Source organism: Podarcis raffonei, chromosome 13 (genome assembly GCF_027172205.1).
Source record: "Podarcis raffonei isolate rPodRaf1 chromosome 13, rPodRaf1.pri, whole genome shotgun sequence".
Taxonomy (NCBI): domain Eukaryota; kingdom Metazoa; phylum Chordata; class Lepidosauria; order Squamata; family Lacertidae; genus Podarcis; species Podarcis raffonei.
In genome coordinates this window covers 20,132,501-20,158,846 of record NC_070614.1, presented here as the reverse complement: position 1 = coordinate 20,158,846, position 26,346 = coordinate 20,132,501, and the positions used below count along the sequence as shown (strand labels likewise).

Here is a 26,346-nt window from a genome sequence, read left to right as displayed (position 1 = left end):
GCTGAAGAGATTTGGAGGGCCGCATTCGGGCCAGAGTTTCCACGCCCCTGGTTTAGAACATCATTTGCTCAAAGTCAGCAATTTCAACTGATTCCTGAAACAAATAGATAACCCAAGCAATGGCAGGTATTCAGTCTGAAAATTTGGCCCACCAAAACATCATGGCAGCTGCATTTTGTATGAATGGAAGTACCCGGCCTGGTTTTAAAGGCAGACAGACACATGTTGTTGTTGTTGATTAACGATGCTTGGTCCCGTCCCCGTCCCCCCGTCCCTGCATCAAGTGGACCAGGTGGTCCGTTGAAAAATAGCTTTCTGAACGGAATGGTTCTGGAATAGTTTGTCTTGTGTCAAACTAAGGCTAGCATATAGCACTCACCTGCTCAGCACACAGTTTTGAGGAGGGATGGCAACCTCTATAGCTCAACGGTTAGCTGTTAATCTGAAGGTGGGGTTTCTTGTGTGGGAAGGGGGAGATCATCCTTGCAACTTTTCCCACATTGTCCAAGCAGCATTACTAGCAACCAAACGGCTTCCCTGCATTTCCCACCCGGCCCCATTTAATCTGGATTTACCCTTTCCACAGCAAACCCAGTAGATTCCACCCAAATAACCCATTGCCAATTTCCTGCCTGTGATATCTGAGTGACCCGGTTACGATATTAATCCCCTATCAGGAAGCACCCTTAGTTAGCCTTACTTAATACAAGGCAAATTTTAATTTGCAGAGTGCTTTGGGCTGTGTTTTGCACAACGGTAATCTCGCTATCTTCCTGCGTTTAATACAGTGGTCAGCAAACTTTTTCAGCAGGGGGCCGGTCCACTGTCCCTCAGACCTTGGGGGGGGGCCAGACTATATTTTTTGGGGGAAATGAACACATTCCTATCCCCCACAAATAACCCAGAGATGCATTTTAAATAAAAGCACACATTCTACTCATGTAAAAACACACTGATTCCCGGACTGTCCGCGGGCTGGATTGAGAAGGCGATTGGGCCTAATCTGGCCCCTGGGCCTTAGTTTGCCTACCCACGGCTTAATATTTTCATGCCTCTGCTTTGAGCACTTAATTGGAGGCAGTTTGCAACGTCGGTGTGATTCCAACAATAAAATCATACCGCAGTGGTAAACTCAATAGATTATAAAACAGTTTTAATCATAATGGCTGAGAGATGGCAGGTACAGATCAGAACGTCCCCATCAGTGCCCTTTATTCATTTCAGGTGTGGGGAACCTTAGAAGCAGATGTTGCTGGACTACATCCATCATCCCTGGCCATTGGCCCTGATGCCTCAAACGCTTATGCCTAACTGGATTTTTGTGGTCGTTCCATTTCTCAATCTGCAGAAGAGAGAGCAGATGCTTTTAGAATGGCACACAGCCTCACTGGCGAGATCAGTGGTGATCACTGTCATTCGCCTTAAAAACAAAAAACCAAAAACCCAGCAGATCTATTCTCTTGCTCACACACAGCAGGACAAAACCAGTACTGCTCTCTTCCTGTAAAGGTCGGCTGGCATCTCTGAACGCAGCCTCCCTGCACTGGGACATGTTGACATTCCTCCTTAAGGGAGAAGAGGAAACTTGCTGACCTAAATATTGACAGCTTGCGGGTAATGGAAGGTGCTTTGACGACTGGGGGGTCAGAGCTGTGGCTTTCGGTGGGAGAGGTGTGAAGCAGTAGGGCATCAAGATGAGTTTTACATGCGCTATGTGCTCTAATTGGTTCCAGTGCAACCGCCTCCTCTGTGCATACATGGAAATCCATCTCCTCCTCAAGCTCTTTTTTTAATAAAAAAATCCTGATTCTTTGTCTTTTTTATCAATCTTTATTATGGTCCAGAGACCCAACAAATAATTACAAAGCAATACACAATTCATACAGCCTGCCTCCAGGTTAAACAAGCATTTTGTTCAGAATATAGGGATCATTTGTTCTTGCAAACACCGAGAAAAACTTTGCCACTGCTAATGTTCTAGCATTTGTCCGGTCTTCCAATAGGAACCTAACATAGCGAGCCTCTGATTTTCCCAGGAAAATCAAGGGTAGTATCAGTTTAGCCCTGGCTTGCTCATATTTTGGACAATGCAACAAAATATGTTTTATGGAATCGATGTCTTGAGCACACAGAATCTTTGTCTTTTCCTGCTTTCAGATACTATCCTAGAAAGAAAGCCGAAGCAGCAAGCACCTGCTCAGATCCCACCAGCAAGATCAGTTCCATCAAGGCCTGCAGTTAAGACTGAATTAATTTTTTAAAAAATGAAAGAAAGGGCAATGGAACTCAAGTTGTTCCTGGAGCAAGCCACTTCTCCCATTTGGGGGACTCCCCCCTCCTTCCCGCATGCTGGAGGGCAAATACTGTGGTTACCCCATGGCGAAGGAAAAGCACTTTGTGCATGCTCAGATGTAGGTGAGTGCAGCGGTGGACCTACATTTTGGGAGCCCTGGAGCTTGAACTGTTTTGGGGACCCCTTCACAACCAGCAATGAGGTCTGGGATGCAGGTGGTGCTGTGGTCTAAACCACTGAGCCTCTTGGGCTTGCTGATAAGAAGGTCGGCAGTTCAAATCCCTGTGACAGGGTTAGCTCCTGTTGTTCAGTCCTATCTCCTGCCAACCTAGCAGTTCGAAAGCATGCCAGTGCAAGTAGATAAATAGGTATCGCTGCAGTGGGAAGCTAAATGGCATTTCCGTGCACTCTGGTTTTTGTCACGGTGTTCCGTTGCACCAGAAGCAGTTTAGTCCTGCTGGCCACATGACCCAGAAAGCTGTCTGTGGGCAAACGTCGGCTCCCTCGGCCTGAAAGCGAGATGAGCGCTGCAACCCCATAGTTGCCTTTGACTGGACTTAACCGTTCAGCGGTCCTTTACCTTTTTTAAAAAACCACTGTTATCTTCTCCAATGGGGTTGTTCCACAACAAATCACCACGCCTTTACAACATCCGTGCTACTGACTCTCAAACTTCGGGTTTGTTGAAATAGAGACAACAAAAAATGAACCTAATTGAGTTGTGCTACTCAAATTGGGTCTACTAGACCCAAAGCTTTTAAGCAATGAAAGTCGCTTCTGGGGCTCATCTGGGATCAGGGACCCTGAAGCTTAAGCTTTGTTACCTGGATAGCTCACTTGGTTAGAGCGTGGTGCTGATAACGCCAAGGTCGCAGGTTCAATTCCTGTATAGGGCAGCTGCATATTCCTGCATTGCACGGGGTTGGACTAGATGACCCCTAGGGTCCCTTCCAACTCTACAATTCTGTGATTCTAAGGAAGACCCTTGAACGTGGGATAGAGCAGCTGGTTACTTATCACTAAAGAAAGTCCACATAAGCAGACACAGATTTGCACAAGAGGATTGCAAAGCCTAATTTACATGCGCAGATCCAAATTTAGACATTATTACTATGATTTAAATAGAAGTTCAGTACATCACACCACAGTGGGGGAAGGACTGTTGATTGGGTTTCCTGCGTGCCTGTCCATTCTGGTGGGCAACTTCAAGGTCCCCTCCTGCTCTCCGCTCTGCATCTTTAAACCCTACTTGGATGGAAAGCCCTTCAAATAGCAGACCCCTTCAAACAGAGGAGGGCCATCTGAAAGCCCTTGAAATAAGAGGACTGCAATCTATTAAGTCAGACATGGGGACACCCCTGCCGTGTGACGTGGCCTGGTCTGAGCACAGGAGCCGCTGGACCCGACTCACAACCATCACTTTGCTGCCATGGTGACCCCACTCGGAAACATGCCGAATGATCAGAAAAGAACAGCATGCGCAGAGTGCTTCTGAGGATGCGCGCTGAGCTGGCAGCTGCCCCAACCCCCACCCGACCAGAGGGGTGACCTCTGGAAAGATCCTGGGTTTCAAACCCATCTTTTAAAAAAAGAAATCAGCCAGGGTGCTTCGGCATGTAAGCACCAGGAAGTGTAACTCTCTGCAGCCTATACCAAGCTGTCACACGGAGACTCAAGACATCAGGAGACAGTTACACGAAAGGCATTTTTTGCTGGTTGTCCCTCTGTGTCAGGTGTCCTTGATTGTCGGGGATGGCCTAGATTCGAAACAGATCTTTCCAGCTCCTCCTTCTCTTCGTCATTCCTCTTGCAATGTCCCTGGCTTTCCAAATCTTTCCTTCTTCAGCTCAATTTGCTGGTCTGCTCTCTCTCTCTCTCTCTCTCTCTCTCTCTCTCTCTCTCTCTCTCTCTTACAAATATGAATTTATAACATTCCAAATGCATATCCATATACAGTGGTACCTCTGGTTATGTACTTAATTCGTTCCGGAAGTCTGTTCTTAACCTGAAACTGTTCTTAACCTGAGGTACCAGTTTAGCTAATGGGGCCTCCCACTGCCGCTGCGCTGCTGGCGTGCGATTTCTGTTCTCATCCTGAAGCAAAGTTCTTAACCCGAGGTACTATTTCTGGGTTAGCAGAGTCTGTAACCTGAAGCATCTGTAACCTGAGGTACCACTGTATACAGAGATTACTCTGAATCTTGAGACTTCCCCCCATCTCCTCCTCGGGTCCTATTGTCAGCATTTACAACTGCATATTATTCCACATTCTATATTTTATGTCAACCCATATTGTCCATAGTATTTGTTACATTACAAGTGGGGTTCAAATCCTGTTAATGTTTTCATCTGCTTACAGCGGTCTCTTAGATAAGTTTTTAAAAATTCCCATTCTTTTTAAAAAGTTTTTGCCTTCTTGGTTCCTGAGCTTCCTGGTCAGTTTTGCCATTTCGGCATAGTCCATTAGCTTGGTTTGTCATTCCTCTCTGGTCAGGACTTCTTTCCATCTCTGGGCTAATAGCATCCGAGCAGCTGTTGTCCCGCACATAAAAAGTATTTTCTGCTCCTTTGGGATGTTGGTATGTATAAATCCTAATAAGAAAGCTTCTGGATTTTTAACTGTAATGGGAATTGGGGGTTGCTCGTGCGTAAGTTGCCACCACTCTCAGCGAGGTTGCGTGGATAAACCTTCCCCTGGCTGGACAGTCCTGATTCTGCGTCTGTCTCAGTCACTGGCAGAATCCGTCAGTGGGCGTTTCCTGAACTTCTTCCAACATAAAAGTTCCTTGACGGATACTCTCCGCCTAGCCTCCCTGCGCGGAAGTCTTCTGCGCAGGGTGGCTGTGGGCAGCGGAGGACCTGTGCTCTCCCCGCTGGTCTCTGGCGAAGAGTCCTGGAGCCATCTCTCCGAAGCCCGCCTCTGCCCACCTTTCTCCCTGGTGTAACGCTGATTTCCTTCCCCGGCCGATGAGTCCCCTCTTTCCCTGCTGGGCCCTTCTCCGGCATCGCTTGGGAGCCCTTCCTCCACTCCTGGCTGCGATGGCAGTTCCCTGACATTAACAAAGGCTATTTTAAACATTTTTTTAAAATTTCATTATATATCATCTCCCAGAAAGCTTTTATTACCTTATTCGACCACCACATATTTTAAAAGGTACCTTCTTTTTCTCTACATTTCCATCAGGTATTTGTACTTGTTCTATACATTTTTGCTAACTGACTAGGAGTCAAATACCACCAGTACATCATTTCCACATGATTTTCTTTTGGCATACAACATGCTGTGAATTTCAAATCTGTTTTCCATAACCTTTCCCAATCTGCCATCTGCTGGTCTGCTCTCTCATACAGCTGTGGTACCTCCCAAAATCCTGGACACTTCAAAGTTTGCTAGCCTTTTTATCGGGTCTGAGCTTTGCCAGGAAGACGGATTTCATTTCAAAGTGTTAAAAGGTAAAGGGCCATTAGGTCCAGTCGTGACCGACTCTGGGGTTGCGACACTCATCTCATTTTACTGGCCGAGGGAGCAGGCGTACAACCTCCGGGTCATGTGGTCAGCAGGACTAAGCCGCTTCTGGCGAACCAGAGCAGTGCATGGAAACGCTGTTTACTTTCCCACTGCAGCGGTACCTATTTATCTACCTGCACTGGTGTGTTTTTGAACTGCTAGGTGGGCAGGAGCAGGGACCGGGCAACAGGAGCTCACCCCGTCACGAGGATTCGAACCGCCAACCTTCTGATCGGCAAGTCCTAGGCTCTGTGGTTTAACCCACAGCGCCACCAGCGTCCCTTCAAAGTGTTATGTTAGCGCAAATTTCTCCTAATAAACACATTTTTAAATACAGTTTTGGGTGAGCAATGTACACAGTTTGGCAAGCAGTTCTCCTTCAGACAATGCATTTTTAACATTATTTTCACTCACGCACGGATTTTTGTACCCTTGTTTGGTTGGAGAACTGCATTGCAAAATTCGGATGAGTGTAAATTTTGAAGGGTGACTGTGTTTCAGTTCCCACATTGTTTCATAAAGTGCAAATTTGATTGATTTGGCTTTAAATGAGGACTGAATTCAATTTCTCCTTCATCCATAGTGACAGCGATCATTTCAGAAGAGGTCTGTACTCTTCATTCTCACACGGTGGAAAAAAACACTTCTCCTACAATGGTGTCTATACATTTCTGCTCAGAAGTACCGAATTTTTTGCACCACAACACTCACTTTTTTTCTCCTAGAAAGTAAGGGGAAATGTCTGTGCGTGTTATGGAGGGAATGCCTACGGGTGGCATGCCTACGGATTTTCCTCCTCTAAAAACTACGTGCGTGTTATGGTCGGGTGCGTGTTATAGAGCGAAAAATACGGTAAGTCCTAGTGAGTTCAATGGGAATTACTGCTGAATTAAAGTGTACAGGTTAGTAGCTTTATACATGCACCTTCAAGGGACGCTGGTGGTGCTGTGGGTTAAACCACAGAGCCTAGGACTTGCCGATCAGAAAGTCGGCGGTTCGAATCCTCCCACGACGGGATGAGCTCCCGTTGCTCGGTCCCTGCCCCTGCCCACCTAGCATTTTGAAAGCACGTCAAAGTGCAAGTAGATAAATAGGTACCGCTCCAGCGGGAAGGTCCACAGCATTTCTGCTCTGGTTCGCCAGAAGCGGCTTAGTCATGCTGGCCACATGACCCGGAAGCTGTACACCGGCTCCCTCGGCCAGTAAAGTGAGATGAGCGCCGCAACCCCAGAATCGGTCACGACTGGACCTAATGGTCAGGGGTCCCTTTACTTTTACCTTTTACATGCTCCTTCAGGTGTTAGACTGCAACTCTCATCTGTCCTGCCAGGTTGGTCAGTGATCAGGGACGTTGGGCATTGTAGTAAGGCCACAGGTTCCGCATATATGATATAAAAGAGGAATACTTTTAAAAAGCATGTATTATCCACACGCAAGTGTATAGGGATTTAATTGGACATAGATGAAGCACCTAGGATTTCTTGCTTCAGGTGACACCCCTAATCTCTTTAAATGTTCCAAATGTTGTGTGCTGTTTTGGGTTCAGCTTTGACAGGAAGTTTCGTGAACGAATATTTGGGGGATGCATTACGAAGGTTTAGGGATGAATTTCTAGCTTAAACACCTGGCTTGTTAAATTGTGGATTAATATGATGAGCTTTGTCTTGCATATAGGTACATGTCGATTGTGCTCCCTGGGTCATTTGTTTTCGTTTCTTTCCAGTATCCAAAATAATAATAATACACTGTGAAAAATTGCGTGATTTATTTTTGCGATTCCATCCTGCCTTTCGACTCTCGAGCCAGGCCTTTGATTGCATGGGGATTCCTTGCCACCCCTAATAATTTTGCAGCTGCCGAGGTTGCATGAGCAATTAGACCTGCTCTTTCCCCACAATAAAGAGCTGTGTGCTCTTAACGATTCAGATAATTGGTTCATCTGTATTGTCAACACGGGCCAGCAGCAGCTGTCGGGTGTTTTGGGGTAAAGGTAAAGGGACCCCCGACCTTTAGGTCCAGTCGTGACCGACTCTGGGGTTAAGGCGCTCATCTCGCTTTACTGGCCGAGGGAGCTGGCGTTTGTCCGCAGACAGCTTCTGGGTCATGTGGCCAGCACGACTAAGCCGCTTCTGGTGAACCAGAGCAGCGCACGGAAATGCCGTTTACCTTCCTGCCGGAGCAGTACCTATTTATCTACTTGCATTTTGACGTGCTTTCGAACTGCTAGGTTGGCAGGAGCAGGGACTGAGCAATGGGAGCTCACCCTGTTGCGAGGATTCGAACCGCCGACCTTCTGATCGGCAAGTCCTAGGCTCTGTGGTTTAACCCACAGCGCCACCCGCATCCCTGTCAGGTGTTTTAGGTAGATGATATTTCCAGCCCTAACTGGAGATGTCGAGAATCAAACCTGGGACTTGCTGCAGAAGGCAGATTCTCTACCCCTGAGCTACATCCTTTCCTTCTAGCCAAGGTGCACCCCTGTCTTGTCTGGATTAACCCTCCACTTGCCAGGCTTCACACAGCCTGTATTATCTGTTCTACTTTGCTGTGTTACATTGTCATGATGTTAACCATGCAAGTGGCTTCTACAGGGGTGGCTGGTGCAGTCTGTATCCTGCAGTTTTGCTCAGCAATGGGACCATCTCCTCGCCTGATGTTTTGGCAGTCTTGCAGTGCCCCCTTGAGGCAGTGACAGGGCCTGATGCTCGGGACTCTGCTGACACCCATTCTCCTCACCCCCTCTGTCTGACACAAGGCGCACACACCCTTCCACTGCCTGTGATCGCAACCTGCCTCTGTCGATCAAAACTTTCCTCTCGAAAGATGGCAGGACAGCGCCTGATTGCGAGCTGCTTCCTTGCAGGCAAGTTTTTGGATTTTATATGGGAGCATACAGGAATCTGCTGTACAGCAGAGGGTCTCTGTGTGTTTATGTGCCCTTATATTTAGGATCCACTTATAGGAATTGGGATGGGAATGCCAAAGGACCTGTTTTAAGACAGGATGAGTAGCCGCAGGAAGAGATGTCGGTCAGACACTGTATCAAAGGCTATTTCAAACTTTTTTTTAAAAGGAGCTCCACTCTGGTCAAGAAAGAAGTAGCCACATGTATGTTTTTCACCCTGCTGTGTGTCTTTTGGTACAATTTTTAGCAGGACCTCTGTGCCTAAAATTCTTGGGGACCAGGAAGTTTGCCTGCTTTTTCTTGCTGCCTCTCTTTTGCAACGCCTTCTAATTTTAGTCTCTGGCTGCAGCCCCTTTCGTTTGCCGCTTGGCGCAGAGACAGCTGTTGCCATATTTGTGAGGGAGAGCAGGGGCAGTGGCAAAATCTTTTAAAATGCTTTCGGTTGCATTTCCAAACAATGCCCTTTGCAGCAGCAGCTGGCACACCAGCGTTAAGTTAGGAGCCAGGAATGGAAACAAAACAAAACAAAACTGAGGAGTAATGCGGTTTCACAATCCTGTTAAAGAATACATGTTAATCGCACATGTGGCGTTTCTCATAACCAAGTAGGTAACTTTAGCAAAATCTACTGGTACGTGTAGGATCTTTCTGTTGAGTAGCATGTGTCACAGGGGTAGATACTTGAGAAAAGGGCTTAAGAAAGGGGAACCAAGGAGAACTACTTGAAAATGTTTTACAGATGGTACAGTGGTACCTCGGGTTAAGTACTTAATTCGTTCTGGAGGTCCGTTCTTAACCTGAAACTGTTCTTAACCTGAAGCACCACTTTAGCTAATGGGGCCTCCTGCTGCTGCCATGCCACCAGAGCACAATTTCTGTTCTCCTGAAGCAAAGTTCTTAACCTGAAGCACTATTTCTGGGTTAGCAGAGTCTGTAACCTGAAGTGTCTGTAACCTGAAGCGTATGTAACCCAAGGTATCACTGTATTTAACTCTAAGCTTGCTAAGTTGTATAAGATTGAATCAGATAAGTGCTGGAGATGCAAAGAGGTTGAAGGAAAGTTCTTTCATATGTGGTGGACTTGTAAAAGGGTAAAAGAGTATTGGAAATGATACATAATGGACTGGAAAAAAATGTTCAAAAGTGCTTCCCCCCAAAAAAACCAGAGTCCTTTCTGTTGGGGATAATTCAGACTGAAATTCCCAGGTGTCAAAAATGGTTCTTTATGTATGCAACAACTGCAGCCCATGTTTTGTTAGCCCCAAAATGGAAAACGAGCGAGGTCCCAATCAAAGAAGAAAGGCAACTTAAGTTGACAGAATATGCACAACTCGCAGAGTTACATATAGAAGGAGAAAGCAAGAAGAACATATGTTTAGGGGAGATTGGAAAACGTTTATTGAATATACAGTGGTACCTCGCAAGACGAATGCCTCATAAGATGAAAAACTCGCAAGACGAAAGAGTTTTTCGTTTTTTGAATTGCTTCGCAAGACGAATTTCCCTATGGGCTTGCTTCGCAAGACGAAAATGTCTTGCAAGTTTGTTTCCTTTTTCTTAAAACCGTTAATACCCAGGGTGCATTGCTTGAAGAGGTGCAGTTCCGTGCTTCGCAAGACGAAAAATTTGCAAGACGGAAAAACTCGCAGAACGAATTAATTTCGTCTTGCGAGGTACCGCTGTAACTATACAGCTGAAAATGTTGGCAGCATTAAGATAAATTCAACAGTATAAATAAGTTATGGTGGATGTAATAACGGAATACAGTGGTACCTCGGATTACAGACGCTTCAGGTTACAGACTCTGCTAACCCAGAAATAGTACCTCGGGTTAAGAACTTTGCTTCAGGATGAGAACAGAAATAGTGCTCTGGTGGCACGGCAGCAGCAGGAGGCCTCATTAGCTAAAGTGGTCCCTCAGGTTAAGAACAGTTTCAGGTTAAGAACGGACCTACGGAAAGAATTAAGTTCTTAACGCAAGGTACCACTGTACCGAATGGTATGGTTTTTTTAAAACATGCAGGGATTTATGATATGCAAAATGAACCATGGAAAGAGAAGAAGGGAAGTCATTGATATCTTAAGGCTGTACAAATGAGTACCGTACTTTTTGCTCTATAAGACTCACTTTTTCCCTCCTGAAAAGTAAGGGGAAATGTGTGTGCGTCTTATGGAGCGAATGCAGGCTGCACAGCTATCCCAGAAGCCAGAACAGCAAGAGGGATCGCTGCTTTCGCTGCGCAGCAATCCCTCTTGCTGTTCTGGCTTCTGGGATTCAGAATATTTTTTTTCTTGTTTTCCTCCTCCAAAAACTAGGTGCGTCTTATGGTCTGGTGCGTCTTATAGAGCGAAAAATACGGCACTTTAAATTATAAAAGATATATATCTATATCTATCTATCTATATCTATCTATCTATCTATCTATCTATCTATCTATCTATCATCTATCTATCTATCTATCTATCAATCTATGAACCAAGATATATAGAAGTTGTTGTGCTTGACAAGACCCTGAACTACCCTGCTGCATTGTGTGAGGTGTGGTGGCAAGATATTAATGTTATTAAATCATACTGCAAATGAGCTTTGCTCTTGCAAGGAAGTGACAATTTCTCTCTAGGGACAATACTGTAGAAGAAAAGGAAAAACCTGTTGTCTTGGGTATAAAAGAAGCAAGGGGTAAGAAAAATCTATAGCCTTAGCAACATTTAGATGTCCCGACCCTATTAAGGTCAGGAAGAAGAAAAAGGAAACAGCCAGCATTCGAATGGCAGTCAGAGAACAAAGCACATGAGGTGAAGAATGAATCAAACAAAGGCCAATTTGGTTTGACACATGTGCAGTTTGAAAGCTTGCCCCCAGCTTTATTTTATTTTAGGGATTTCTGTCTCGCCCCGCAAAAGGCCTCCAGGGCAGCTTATGAAAAGTTAAAATAATGGGGAAATTAAAACAACTTGCAAAACGCTACAGTATAATGGTATAAAGGCAGTCGGTGGAAATGAAAGCAAGCACAGCACAATCATATCAATTTACAGAGGACTGAGAAACCATTTGCCCGGCGAAGAAGCATTCTGGGCGTTACGAGCTCAGCCAAGTCACGTTCCAAAGTGGATAATAACCAACTTCGACGAGTCTTTCGGTAGAGTGCGCAGGCTTCCCAGCGATGCTACGCTCCATCTTGGGCTGTGCAAAAATCCTCAATTTGCTGAAAAGCAAAAGGCAGTGGAGAACATAGAGAGTTTGTCTTTTGTGTCATACGAATCCGGATTCTGGATCTAATCCCGTGTCTTCTCTGCTCTGTCTTAGGGCTCCTCTTCAGCCGGGGCCTGGCTGTCAGCCTTCCTGTCCTCAATCTCTATGCTGTGGTTGGGGAGATCTTTGTCCACGAGTTTGAAATAGACGACTTCAAGGATGCCTTTCCCTCCTCCATGGACGAAAATGGTAAGTGACCATGAACGGTTTCCTTTCAATCCATCCCAGGCACAGTTAAATAGCTAGATGCCTTTCTACAGATACGGTTTTGTCTACGTAACAGCATGTGTCTGTGTACCTAGATCTATATATGTTGCTGTGATTAACAAAACAAAGTATTTATTATTATTATTATTATTATTATTAATAATAATAATAATAATAATAATAATAATAATATTCATGTGTGAAGTGCTCTTTGTTGCCAAGACTATAAAAGGACAGGTCCCTGCCCCGGGAGCTTACAATCTAAAACGTTCAGTTTCCGAACGCTGGAAGCGCGAAAGTAAACGCTTCCGTTTTCAAACGTGCCTTGGAAGTCGAACGGCTTCTGCTGTGTGTTTTTCAGTTTTCTCAATTGAACTTGCAGCCAGCCTTTTGCTATTCGGTTTTCGAATGTTTAGGAAGTCGAACAGTCTTCCAGAACGGATTACGTTCGAGAACCGAGGTACCACTGTGTTGTTGTTGTTGGTCCTGCCTCCATAGAGATCAACCCTATACACTGTAGCCTAGGTGCTTCAAGGACCAAGCTTCAGGATAGCATCTCCATCTCCCAGGCAGGGCAGAAGAAGCACAACATTAGCTCAATTTGGGTCTGAAATCTTACAGAGCCGCCCGAGGCCCCTGTCACTTTCCACACCAATCTCCTGGATCACCCAGACTTGCCCCGCTGGCTGCGCTACATTCAACGCACCCCCTACCAGACGGGATATCTCTACGGGTCCCCCACAAGCAAAGAACTCGGCAAGCAAACAATTGAGGTGCGTGCATGTTCTATAATTCCCTGACGGACAGGGGGGTGGTCATCTATTTTGCTCAAGACTCACTTGAGAGCATCCTGGGCAGAAGCCCAGGTCAAGGTTGAGTCTGAAGTCATGCCCACATCCTATATCTAAAGCATATTTATAACACATGGTTCCCCCCCCAAAAAACACACCACAATGGGAATGGTAGTTTGCCCATCACAGAACTACAATCCCCAGCACCCTTAACAAGCTACAGTTCCCAAGTTTTTTTTGGGGGGGGGAGAATCTTGATGTCAAACACGTGCACCACACACTCTGCATCTGCCGCTGAATCTTGGGGGCAACCTGGTGTCATGGATTGGGCCCTCAAACTGCATCTCTGCCCCAGTGGGACTGCACCAGCAGTGGGACACTGATGTACAGCATGTCCCTATTTTCATCTGAGGAATATTGGAGGGTATGGCTAAAACCCATGACTAGAATGTAAGTGTGGATGAGCCCTTAATTAAGTTGATCTGAATAGAAATTCAAACCCAAATTAACCCCTGTTCCTCCCCTCCCCACCCCTCCAGGGGACACAGGCACATTTTGAAGCTGCCGTCGAGCCCCTTGTCAGCTTAGGGCCAATCCAGGGAGCGGCACTGCCAGGGCCGGATTTAGGTTTGATGAGGCCCTAAGTTACTGAAGGCAATGGGGCCCTTTATATGCCCAGCTGTCCTTTATCAACAATAAATGGTCACTGTTTTTGGTGTTGAATATATGCTATCTGGTAATTTATGGACCTCGTAGATACCTGAAGCCATCTGCACATGTTGACATGCAACCAGTCCATGCAGAATGTAGGCACCCTATATATAGAAATGAGCAAACCAGTGATATTTTAGGGAGCAGGCTAGCAGGCGGGACCCATGGCTTACATCATAGGAGCCTACACAACACAAAACACTGTTGCTGTATGTAGGTTTTGTTTCATTTGTTTTTTATCTTATATTTTGGAAATGTACATCCAGGGTTTTTTCCTTTAATTTTTTTTGGGTCCCCAACAGACTGGGGCCCTAAGCTATAGCTTGTTTAGCTTATACATAAATCTGGCACTGGGCACCGTCTCTCCTCCTCCCCCTCCCCCTCCTCCCCCTCCTCCTCTTTAGTCTCAGCCTTGTCTTGTTGAAATCAGCAGAGAACAAGGACAAAGCAAGAATTCGCTGGCTCAGCTTGTCATGGCGTCCATGCCTTCTGCCCTAGCAATCCCAGAGGGCCCTAGTCAGGCCCATGCAGGTGGCAGGGGGTAGCTGGGTACATTTGCCCTGGGCCTCGGGGGACTAAGCTGACCGGGACCTGCTGGACTCACTCTGTCATGCCAAGAATGCCCCATGCCTCCCAGCTGATGGGAGAATCCCGGCACCAGCTATCGCTACTAGCTGTAGCCAGATATCTTCAAAATTAAAAAATTCCTTCCAGTAGCACCTTAGAGACCAACTAAGTTTGTTATTGGTATGAGCTTTCATGTGCATGCACACTTCTTCAGATACCTTCATGCATGCGCACAAAAGCTCATACCAATTACAAACTTAGTTGGTCTCTAAGGTGCTACTGGAAGGAATTTTTTTATTTTGTTTTGACTACGGCAGACTGTTAAGTTGTGGGTGAACATATCAGACGACACAGCTGGTGTGGGGGTTAGAGTGTCAGACTAGGACCCGGGAGATCAGGGTTCGAATTCCCCGCTCGACCACAAAACTCACTGGGTGGTGACTGTTAAGTTGTGGGTGAACATATCAGATGACACAGCGATTCTTCAAACAGCTCTTGTTTATTCAAAGGCCCAGAACAGAACTGGGCTGAAGGGTTCAGCCAGCCTGCTTATATAGAGCTCAACTACAAAGCAACAGTAACAACTTTCTGTAACTATCCAATCACTGAACGTCACTTTCAATTCCTTATTTGCATATGCGGACCTGAGTGAAAACTATCTACAGTATCCCCCTGCTGGCCCAGGGTGAGAACTTCAGTACATAACACAGACCAACACGGCTACCTACCTGTAACCAGATATCTCCAGTACCAGCTCTGAAGAGCCAGCTCCGCTCAGACACAGGATATGATTGCCTCTGCTTCCAGCTTTTGTGGTAGCCATTGGCCCAGAAACTATTTATCTGCTGTTGTTATCCTTATTGGAAACCTGCTTTTTTCTTTTCTTTGAAGGCTGAGATACAACGGTGTGTGTGCAATAGTCTCCAACATTTCTCCAATGAAAATAGGGGTGTCCTAAGGAAAAGCGGGACATTCTGGGATCAGATTAGAAGCTGGGATGGTTTCTGTATATCTGGGAGTCTCCCTGGAAAATAGGGACATTTGGAAGGTCCGGTGTGTTTGGGCATGTGTTTTAAAGAAAAATTAAATTAACCCCCCCAAGTCTCTTTCTCCTATTTGTGACAGGTGAAGGCATATAACAGATACACTTATGAGACTGCGAGGCAAACCATGATCATCACCATCGCCCCATCTTCAGGTAATTCCCTCTCCTCCATGAAGTATATGGGGCAAATTCAGCTGTATCTCCTTATGATTGACTTTGGTGGGGATACTGGATCTTGGCTGGGTGCAGATCCTCACTGCCTGGACTCCCATGAAAGGCCTTTGTTGGGTTTTTGGGGGAAGGTGGGTGAGCAGGTGTTGACCCGAGCCGGGAAAGTTGGAGAAGACTTCCAAATCCATCTAGGTCCAATGTATATATATATATATGCATTATTTGGGCTTATTGATGCCAGTGATGGCTTGGCCCTCTCCTGGGCCAGTGATGAAGAATCTCTCTCTCTCTCTCTCTCTCTCTCTCTCTCTCTCTCTCTCTCTCTCTCTCTCTCTTCTGTGTGTGTATTTCTGTTTTACACTTTAGAATACTCATTTAAACAACCTTAAAATGTCAATGACATCCCTTCTTCTCTTTCCATGGTTCATTTTGCATATCATAAATCCCTGCATATTTTACATAAACTAAACCGTTCAGTATTCCATTATTACATCCATCATAACTTATTTACACTGTTGAATTTATCTTACTGCTGCCAACGTTTTCAAGTGTATACAACCCCCCCCCATATATTCAAAAAACATTTTCCAATCTTCCTTAAATGGATGTTCTTCTTGTTCTCTTATTCTATAAGTTAGATCTGCAAGCTGTGCATATTCCATCAGTTTAAGCTGCCATTCTTCTTTAGTTGGGACCTCACTCGTTTTCCATTTTGGGGCTAACAAAATACGGGCTGCAAATGCGGCATACATAAATAACCATTTTTGACACCTGGGAATTTCCGTCTAAATTATCCCCAACAAAAAGGACTCAGGTTTTTGTGCGGATTATTTCCCAATACTCCTTTTACGGGTCCAAGAATCTAGCTGTGTTTTTACCTGCCCACAGCTCAAATGTGAAACCCTCATGAGGCAAATGTGAGGGTCCCCTCCACCCTAGACCTTTTGCCTTAAACATGTATCTGGGCAGATCAACATCATATATTTAAAGCACATCCATTTAAAGTGCTCTTCCACTGAGCTTCCTTCCCCACTGCATAATCCTAGAACTGTACAGCTGGAAGTTACCATCATGAGACTCATCTAGTCCAATACAGGAATCATTTGCCCAATGTGGGGCTCAAACCGGCGACCCTGAGATTTAAAGTCTCATGCTCTACCAACTGAGATATCCAATCTCCCCCCTGTGCTGGTTTACTCAGGAGTAATAAGCCTCGCCGTGTTCCGTAGAGCTTTCTGTCTCTAGTAAACGGGCTCAGGATTATTGCTCTGCAAGTATGTGTCAAATGACGCGTCAGGCTTTGGAGCGATTATGAAAGGAACTGGAAAGGAAACAGCAGGCATCGCAATGCCTTTCTGTCAGGCGGCTGCAGTGTGGCTTCAAATAGAATATCATCTCCCTGTCTCGAAAGGATGTAATAGCGCTAGGGGGGAATGATCAAAGAGTTGGAGCGCTTTTGCCTGCAAGCAAAGGCTAAATTGAAGCTTTTAAGCTTAGTATAAAGGACAGCAAAAGAGCATGATAGAGGTTTATCAGTTTTTGAGCAGTATGGGAAAAGTGGCTTGAGAGAGCCCTCCCTTCCCTTTCTTAGAATTGTAGAGTTGAAAGAGGACCGTCTACTTCAACCCCCTGAAATGGCAGATGTCCCATACAGGTTTCGAACCTGCAACCTTGGCGTTATCAGCACCTCGCTCTAACCAACTGAGCGGTCCAGGCTCACAATCCACAGAGGAAGAGATTTAATTGGCTGCTGTGAGTCAGCTGATACATGGGATCATGGGCTTAGACCCTAAATAGAAGGGACAGTTTGTGGAAGTCAAGGAACGAACAGGGCAGAACAGAGAAAAAGAGGTGTTTCTTTACATGAATGGTAGACAGTACCACTCCAATACACATTTTCCAATATTCCTTAAATGTATGTTCTTCTTCTTCTCTTATTCTATAAGTTAGATCTGCAAGACACACATTTTACATCAGTTTAAGTTGCTATTCTTCCTGAATTGGAACCTTGATCCTTTTCCATTTTGCGGCTAACAAAATATGGGCTGCAGCTATGGCATACATAAATAACCTTTTTTGACACCTGGGAATTTCCGTCCAAATTATCCCCAACAAAAAGGTGGGTTGTGGAGCCTAGTTTGCTCTGTTGGTTAGAGCATCATCATCATCATCATCTTCATCATCATTTTATTTGTATGCCGCCTTTCCATAGTTAAAACTATACTCAAGGCGGCTTACAACAGGAGAAGATTTACATAATTACCAACATAACAAAAGTCATAAACAATAAATAAAACGCATCAAAAAAGTACACAACCAAGGGGAAAACAATTTCCACATAAATCATACAATCTAAGACTAAAAATACAGCATTAATATTAATCACAATTTAAAATGACATGTTGTTGTTTAGTCGCTTAGTTGTGTCCGACTCTTTGTGACCCCATGGACCAGAGCACGCCAGGCACTCCTGTCTTCCACTGCCTCCCTCAGTTGGGTCAAACTCATGCTGGTAGCTTCGAGAACACTGTCCAACCATCTCCTCCTCTGTCGTCCCCTTCTCCTTGTGCCCTCCATCTTTCCCAGCATCAGGGTCTTTTCCAGGGAGTCTTCTCTTCTCATGAGGTGGCCAAAGTATTGGAGCCTCAGCTTCAGGATCTGTCCTTCCAGTGAGCACTCAGGGGTGTTTTCCTTAAGAATGGATAGGTTTGATCTTTTTGCAGTCCATGGGACTCTCAAGAGTCTCCTCCAGCACCATAATTCAAAAGCATCAATTCTTCGGCGATCAGCCTTCTTTATGGTCCAGCTCTCACTTCCATACATCAAATGGCATACATCAAAATGACATAGATAAAAAATAAAAGCAATTAAAAACAAAAATGGAGGCCTCTCTGCCCAGCAGCAGCAGCAGTCCTTTATGGAGCCTGTCAGGCCCCGCTCCAAGCCAGGTGAAGAGAGGCAGGGCAGGGCCCTTCAGGCTCCCAGCAGGTCAGTCCTGCAGCACAGTGCTGATAACGCTCAAGGTTGCAGGTTCAATCCCCGTATGGGGCAGCTGGATGAGGGCAGACAGAGGTGGGCTGGGCAGACGGACCAGGACTTTTTGTGGTGGGAAGTAATGCATATATCCCCTAACCCGAACCCGAACCCTAACTCTAAACTCTTTCTGTAGATGGAGAAATGCAATACCAGGCTGACTTCCTGGTGAAGAACTGGGATGTGGAGGAAGTACTGCCAGCAGATATCCAGGATCTTTTCCAGCAAGCTGTGGACAGCATGTGGGAACAAGATGGCCTGACCGTCGTCAATATTACCTCAGCGCTGGACCGGGGAGGTCGTGTACCTTTGCCCATTGAAAACCAGAAGGAAGGGTAAGAGGAGGGGAGTCTCTCGCAGGCTGTAGAAATGGTTCCCCATACTGGAAAGGCCTTTCCTACAGAACCCTCTCAGATGCTGTCAGGTTAATGGTCTGAAGCAGAGGGATGGGGGATGCATTCCCAGGCAGAAAAGCTTCTCTCAGAAAAGGAGCTGGAGGAGGAAGATTCGCCCTCCCCCCCTTGCCTACAGTTGTCTCAGAAGCCGAGACAGACACAGACACAGACACAGAGCGGTTTAGGCAGGAGTTACCTAGCTGGGAGATAATGGCAAAAGGAACAGAAGGGAGGGGACAGATAGCAGAGACGTCATTAGAAAGCGTGGGGGACACTCCCAGAGATCCAAATGTATTAGAGAACAAAGGTTGCAGAGAGAAGGAGGGACCTCCTGTTGGTGCCTATTATCTTGCGCAAGGGGGAAGGGGCAAAAGTTAGAAAAGCCAACTGCTCTCCTTGGGGAGGGATGTGGAGTTTTGCTTGCAACCTGATGCCTGAACTATAAAATACAGTGGTACCTCGGGTTATATATGCTTCAGGTTACAGACGCTTCAGGTTACAGACTCCGCTAACCCAGAAATAGTACCTCGGGTTAAGAACTTTGCTTCAGGATGAGAACAGAAATCACGCGGCAGCACGAGGCCCCATTAGCTAAAGTGGTACCTCAGGTTAAGAACAGTTTCAGGTTAAGAATGGACCTCCAGAACGGATTAAGTTCTTAACCCAAGGTACCACTGTATAAACTTATAAAAATATAAACGTATAAAAGAACTATAAAATATAAGGTAAAGGTAAAGGGACCCCTGACCATCAGGTCCAGTCGCAGACGACTCTGGGGTTGCGACGCTCATCTCGCTTTATTGGCCGAGGGAGCCGGCGTACAGCTTCCGGGTCATGTGGCCAGCATGACTAAGCCGCTTCTGACGAACCAGAGCAGCACACGGAATCACCCTTTACCTTCCCGCCGGAGCGGTACCTATTTATCTACTTGCACTTTGACGTGCTTTCAAACTGCTAGGTTGGCAGGAGCTGGGACTGAGCAATGGGAGCTCACCCCGTCGCAGGGATTTGAACCGCCGACCTTCTGATCAGCAAGCCTTAGGCTCTGTGGTTTAGACCACAGCGCCACCCGTGGTCTAAAATATAGACTGCCTGTTAATTTTTAAGTTACCAGAGGGGAGACGGACTCTCCACACCTGACCGATGCGAAGATCGCAGAGGGGCCCCACTTGTTTGTTCCACCGCCCTCAGAAACTGTAAATTGGGAGGCCAAATAACAGGAAAAGGAGTATTTATCTGATGACCAGCAAGGCTCAACTGTACACGTTTTCTGGCTTGCTAGCACTGCAGATCGGAAAGCTGCTCATTGAAAGTCTCTTCTGCATTGCCCAATATCAAAGGTGTCAGTCTGGTTCTCAGATCCCACGTGAGATAAGGACTTCCCCCTGCATGCGAAGACAGGCTTTAGCGAATTGAGCAGACAAGACCAAGAGTGGGTTCAATGGTCAAGAAGGCAGTGTCTGCATGAGCTGTAGAGGGAAGTGAGGGGCAGATGGGGCTTATCCACCAGGGAAGGTAGCCCATCTAGGAGAAGGAAAACTCTGGTCCTAGACCTCCGCTGCCTTGTGGGATATTTCGGGAGAAGAAAAGGCTTAGGAGTAAACCCGACACAATTCCAAAGTGGAGTGCCTAAGACAGTTGGATGGTGTCTTTTATGCCTCCTTCCAGCAACTCCTGCAGCCCAGCTGGTGCAAACATATCACTCTGCTTTCCTTTGGCCTCGGCCCAGTATACCTGAAGGAGCATCTCCACCCCCCATCATTCACTGAGGTCCAGCTCTGAGACCGAGGCCATTTAGGGCTTTAAAGGTCACCACCAACACTTGGAATTGTGCTTGGAAATGTACTGGGAGCCAATGTAGGTCTTTCAGGACCGGTGTTATATGGTCTTGGGGGCCTTCTCCCCTTCTCGCAGGGTGTTCATCAAGGTGGGCTCCAAGGAGACATTCAACGAGTGCTTAACCAAGGTCAAGTCCCCTGCCAACCGCAACCGGTGCAAGCTGCAGCAACAGCCGGCTCTCACCTGCTACGACACCTTCAGCCCTCGGTTCCAGATCGACTGGTGCAACCTCACCTTGGTGAGAGGGGACGCTGGAGAAAGTGGGTGGTGGCATGCGCTAGGCCATCCCAGACATGCTCACTCCCCCTCTGTCCTTCCAACCCCCTTTTTTCTGCTTCTCAGATAGACCTCACCAATATAAACACCACAGAAGCAGTGACCATCTATGGAGACGGAGTGCTAGAGGAAGGCAGCGAATTCAATCCTCCGGATGACGCCCCCGACAGGGAGTTCTTCAGCGACTTCCTGCTCACTTTCCTCCTCCCTTTCCTCCTGGCGCTCCTCCTTGCTCTCCTCCTGGCCTACATCATGTGCTGCCGACGGGAAGGCGTGTAAGTCTGAGTCTGAGGGAGGACCACAGCCTCCCGTGGGCATTTCATAATACAGTGGTACCTCCGGTTGTGAAAGGGATCTGTTCCGGAGGTCTGGCCGGATCCCAAGGTTTTCACAACCTGAGGATCACTGTTATATGCATGCGCACGGCGGTAGACCACTTCTGCGCATGCGTGTGCAGCAAAACACTTCCGGGTTTGCCACTTTTGCAACCAAGGGTAACGTAACCCGAGGTGCTACTGTAGTACATTACAAAAAAGTTATACACCATAAACACAACATTTTCACACATTAAAAAGAAAAGAAAATGGTTCTTTTGAACCTTGAGACCTCCTTCCTCCCTCCATGGATTCCAATTCTAAATTTTATTCCTGCATACTTTACTGTATTCCATCTGCTATATACTGTATTTTTCGCCCTATAGGACGCACTTTCCCCCCTCCAAAAATGAAGGGGAAATGTGTGTGCGTCCTATGGGGCGAATGCAGGCTTTTGCTGAAGCCTGGAGAGCGAGGGGGGTCGGTGCGCACCGACCCCTCTCGCTCTCCAGGCTTCAGGAAGCTATCCGCTAGCCATGGGAGACGCAGCTCTCCCACGGCTAGTGGAGAGCTTGCCGGCACCCAGAAGCTTGGGGCGCGCTGAGCTCAGCACGCCCCAAGCTTCGGGTTTCGCGCAGTCCTCCGCTAGCCGTGGGAGAGCTGCGCGACTTCGCTCGGGCTTTCCCCGCCCCAGCCCCGCACCTGGGGGGGGGGGGAATAATTTTTTTTCTTTATTTCCCCCCCAAAAAACTAGGTGCGTCCTATGGGGCGAAAAATACGGTAATCATAGTACCCAATGTTACATTACGAGTGTCACTGTATTCCTGCCAATGATTTGAACTGTTTTCAGTGATCTCTCAAATATGTTAGAAGTCATTCCAGTCTTTTGAAAATACTTGGTCTTCCTGATTTCTGATCTTTCCCGTCAGTCTTGCCACCTCTGCATATTCCATCAGCTTGGTCTGCCACTCTTCTCTGGTCAGTACTTCTTCTTCATGGTCACAGTCTCCCAAAAGTCAAAAATGGGTTCAAAATCCGACAGTGATTTACCAAGGACAGGTCCAGAAAATGTTCAGCTAGAGTATATAGGACGGTTGTTATCTTCGTACAGCCCTGAGTATACTAAATTCAAGGTTTTCTGCTGCCAAATTGGACCTAACCCCAGTTTTCTCCCTTTTTTAAATTGTAGGCAGAAAAGGGACCAGAAGACCTCAGAGTAAGTAGTTGTGCCTCCATTTGCATGTGAGTGGTTTGTGAAAATGTGAAATCATTACTTCCACATACCCCACACCCAGTGTCTGTATTTCAGAAGTTGCTTTTTCCCTTTCAGCCACACCCTTTTTTGTATTTTCTATTGTGGTCTTTTAAAAGTGAGGCGATCCAAAGTACACACCTTATTTGAAAATGTGGATGAAACAAAACCCACACGTCAGCGTTATATATCCGTCACGGGTATTGAATGTATGAATTTCTTCTTCTTCTGTTGACCAAATCCTTGTAATCATTTTGAAATTCCTGCCTTACATGCCATGACTACAGAGCCAGTCCCACCATTAGACAGGCTGAGGTCACTTCCAGACAGTTGATATTTCTGGGTGAGAGTCAACCACAGGCTGGCAAATTTTAGCATTTATCTGGAGCTCTTTTGCGACAAACCCACTTCCGCCAAAGCTTGGACTTTATGCGGTTAGGAAAGTGATGGTGAACAGATGCTTGGTAAATAGTGGAAGTCACCTGACGTCCTTGCAAACTAGTTAGGGTGGATACTCAGTGAATGGGCTATGAGTGGGGAGTGGTGTTGGGGGTGATGGAGCTGTGTGTTCCATGGAGTGGTGTAGCATGGGGTGCAGGGGGTCCGTGGCCCCAGGAGCAAATTTCTGAGGGGACTTTAAAGTTCCAGAGTAAAGTAGATCACTCCTTCTGGACTTTATGTCTCTTACAAAAGTCAAAGACAGAAAATGGATTTTAAGTCTTTTTGTAGGTCAGCTCAAGTTCCCTGCTACTATGATAGCAATCTTGGTAAAATTAGTCCTTTCAAATTTATATTTCCCCCAAAAGAATGGGAATCAGATTTTCTCCATCTTCCAAACTTCCCACCAGCTGGGAATTGGGAACACCTTCAATTCTGAGAATGGATGCTTTGTTCCTTTGCTGTGATCATTAAAGACTCTTTAAATCAGGCATAGGCAAACTCAGCCCTCCAGATGTTTTGGAACTACAACTCCCATCATCCCTAGTTAACAGGACCAGTGGTCAGGGATGATGGGAGTTGTAGTCCCAAAACATCTGGAGGGCCGAATTTGCCTATGCCTGCTTTAAATGGTCAGGGACTCCAGAGAGGAAGCCAAGTGCCTGGAGCCTGACACCTGTCTTGCACAGCCTAAATGGGCCTACTGGCCTTGGTCACAGTGGGGGACATCACTGGTGTCTCAATAAAATAAATATTCTGGTCTGGAACAGGATAGGGATGTCGCTGGGCCATTGGACATGTCTTGGGGCTTACCATGCATGAATAGAAATGTGCCTTTGTTGATGACATCATCACACGGGAGCAGCATCACAGGGGGCTTGTGATCCCACAATGCCCCGAGCTGTTTCCATGGCGACCATTTAGTCCAAGTCCCTCCCCTGTAACCTCATAACCTCTGGCAAAGCAGGATGGCTTTGTCATATCTGCCTTGCACAGGATATCACCACCCAACATCTTCCTCAGCTGCGAGGCAGGTAGCGTAGGGATGTACCAACACAAGCCAGGCTTAAGGAGAAGATGAGTGCCTTAGGCGAAATGCAGATTGATTTCTTGGTTAATAATGAGGAGTGCTCAGAGGAGAAGATATCGGCGGACATCTTTGACCCCCCGGCACATCAGGAAGACCAGGCCTTAAGGGAGCCTCAGCCGTCATGTTCCGGCGAACACCTGAAGGCTACCTCCAAGTCCAAAACGAAAGGCAGAGAGTCCCACAAACCTTCCTTCCCCTGGAAATTCCTGTTTCCAAAGCGCGGCGTCTCCAAGCTCATTTTCCAGGTGGTGGCCTCGGGAGAGAAACGCCACGGCGTCTCCCTGCAAGCCCTCAAGAAGAGTGTGGCGGCCACCGGATACGACCTCGAGAAGAAGAAGAGCTACTTCAAGAGGGTCTTGAGGGCCTTGGTGGCCAAAGGTGTTTTGCGGAAGCTGACTGGCCGAGGGCTCACTGGCTGCTACGCCATCAGCCGGATGATGATGAGGTTGCTGAGGAGGAGGAGCCAGAAGAGGAGGAGAAGGGGGAAGGGGAAGGGGAAAGGGAAGGGGAAGGCCTTGCCAGATCTCAAGCCGAAGCAAGTACCCAAGAAGAAAAAGAGGAAGAGCAGAAAGAGGAGGAAGAAGAAGACCAAGAGGATGACATCTAAGCCGACTGACTTGCAGAGTCCTATGCTGATGACAGGTTCCCATAGCTGACGCTGTGTGTAAGGAGGAAAAAGAATAAAGTGTCGTATTTGAAGTGTCTCTGTTTTTGTGCTTCTTATTTGAGATGGTTAACATCTGATCCAAAGACATGAGAAAGGGCAGCTTCTTCTCAGTCTTTTGAGATGGAGGTCCGATGCAACCAGGGGACATGTTTGTGTGTATATCTATCTATCTATCTATCTATCTATCTATCTATCTATCTATCATCTATCTATCTATCTATCTATCTATCTATCTATCATCTATTTATCTATCATCTATCTATCTATCTATCTATCTATCTATCTATCTATCTATCTATCTAATCTATCTAGCTATCTTTAGTGTGGTCCATAGACCCACTAAACAGTTTCAAAACAAGATACAGTTGAGACAACCAAACAACAGGCGAAAGAGACCAAGGTAGTCATTTTGCTATGTCTAGAGCACGATGGTCTCTGTTTCTTGCAACCTCCAAAAGAAACTTTGCCACGGTCAGTGTAATATCGTTTGACCTGTCCTCCAGAAAGTTTTTAATATGGGAGGCTTCAGATTTTCCCGGCAAATTTGCTAGTAAGGGTTTGATCAGCTGATCCCTTGCTTGCTCATACTGCCCACAATGCAGTAGGATATGGTTCATGCAATCAACATCCTGAGAACAGAAAGCCTATTCTGATAGGGGATGCCTCTTAGTCTACCGTTTAGAACTTCCGATGGAAACACATTTAATCTAGCTTTGGTAAATAAACGCCAATAGGTGGATACGGACAAATTCCTAAGATATGAGGCTAACTGGAAGTCGTGCCTGTAATGGATTCCAGCTGCAATCGGGCCACAGGTGACATTGGATCTGGATCGCAGGTTGCTATGTGAGATTTGCCTCAGGCAAATACTCAGGGATACAAGGGCGGTATCACAGCCCAGTTGATACAGAAGGGGTGGTGAATCGAGGTGGCTTTTCTGGCCATAGTTTTCAGCCATGGACTGATAAACTCGTCGTTGGTTAGATGTATAAGTAATCTCTTCCCCAGGCCAAATACTGAGATCTTAAGCCAGTATGTCAAGCTTTGGTGGAAAGTGGGCATTCACCTGTGTGTGTATGTGTGTGTGTGTGTGTGTGTGTGTGTGTGTGTGTATATATATATATATATATATATATATATATATATATATATATATATATATATATATTCTCCCTAAGGCAGGGGAGCAAACTGTCTCTACTGGTGGCCAGGACTTTCCAACCCCAGCAGGAAAAAAAAAATTGGGGGTAGAAAGTGGCCCAGTTCCTGCAATCTCATATAGTGTGACAAGACACATGTTCACATGGCATGATGTCGTGGGACAGAAGCGAACATTGCCTGTTCACCCACTGCTAGGGATGGATCGGCAAATCTGTCACTTTCAGTTTCTTGCTGCTTCAGTCATAAATTCAGTTCTCCACATTTCCACATCTGTTTGCTTTAAAAAAATAAAATCCTCATGGAAAATCATCAGCACGTTGGTGCAGATTTCTTTCAGTATACACATTTATATGCATTTTTGTCTAATATACACATTTTTTAAAATTATTTTTATTAGTTTTCCAAATTACCAACAAATCAAACCAAATTA

General features: G+C 46.2%; 2 protein-coding genes and 1 non-coding gene across 3 annotated transcripts in view; all 3 read left to right on the top strand.

The window, feature by feature from the left end:
- Positions 1–3,107: 3,107 nt before the first annotated feature.
- TRNAI-GAU (transfer RNA isoleucine (anticodon GAU)) lies at positions 3,108–3,189 on the top strand. The gene has a single exon. It is a non-coding gene; the product is annotated as a tRNA-Ile (tRNA).
- Positions 3,190–8,612: 5,423 nt separating this feature from the next.
- SGCA (sarcoglycan alpha) overlaps positions 8,613–26,346 on the top strand; it is a 24,053-nt gene continuing 6,319 nt past the window's right edge. The window contains exons 1-8 of the mRNA XM_053361216.1: positions 8,613–8,664; positions 12,014–12,148; positions 12,788–12,939; positions 15,361–15,433; positions 18,621–18,819; positions 20,794–20,956; positions 21,061–21,269; positions 22,498–22,524. Coding sequence (XP_053217191.1) covers positions 8,625–8,664; positions 12,014–12,148; positions 12,788–12,939; positions 15,361–15,433; positions 18,621–18,819; positions 20,794–20,956; positions 21,061–21,269; positions 22,498–22,524 — 998 coding nt within the window. The 5' untranslated portion in view covers positions 8,613–8,624. The remainder of the gene's footprint in view (positions 8,665–12,013; positions 12,149–12,787; positions 12,940–15,360; positions 15,434–18,620; positions 18,820–20,793; positions 20,957–21,060; positions 21,270–22,497; positions 22,525–26,346) is intronic.
- LOC128399607 (histone H1B-like) lies at positions 23,920–24,790 on the top strand. The gene has a single exon (XM_053361217.1). It carries the CDS (start codon positions 24,076–24,078, stop codon positions 24,742–24,744), a length of 669 nt encoding a protein of 222 aa, XP_053217192.1. The 5' UTR covers positions 23,920–24,075; the 3' UTR covers positions 24,745–24,790.

Bases quoted from the DNA above. Each gene is read 5' to 3' on its own strand.
- LOC128399607 (XM_053361217.1), top strand. From the start codon at position 24,076: ATGAGTGCCTTAGGCGAAATGCAGATTGATTTCTTGGTTAATAATGAG.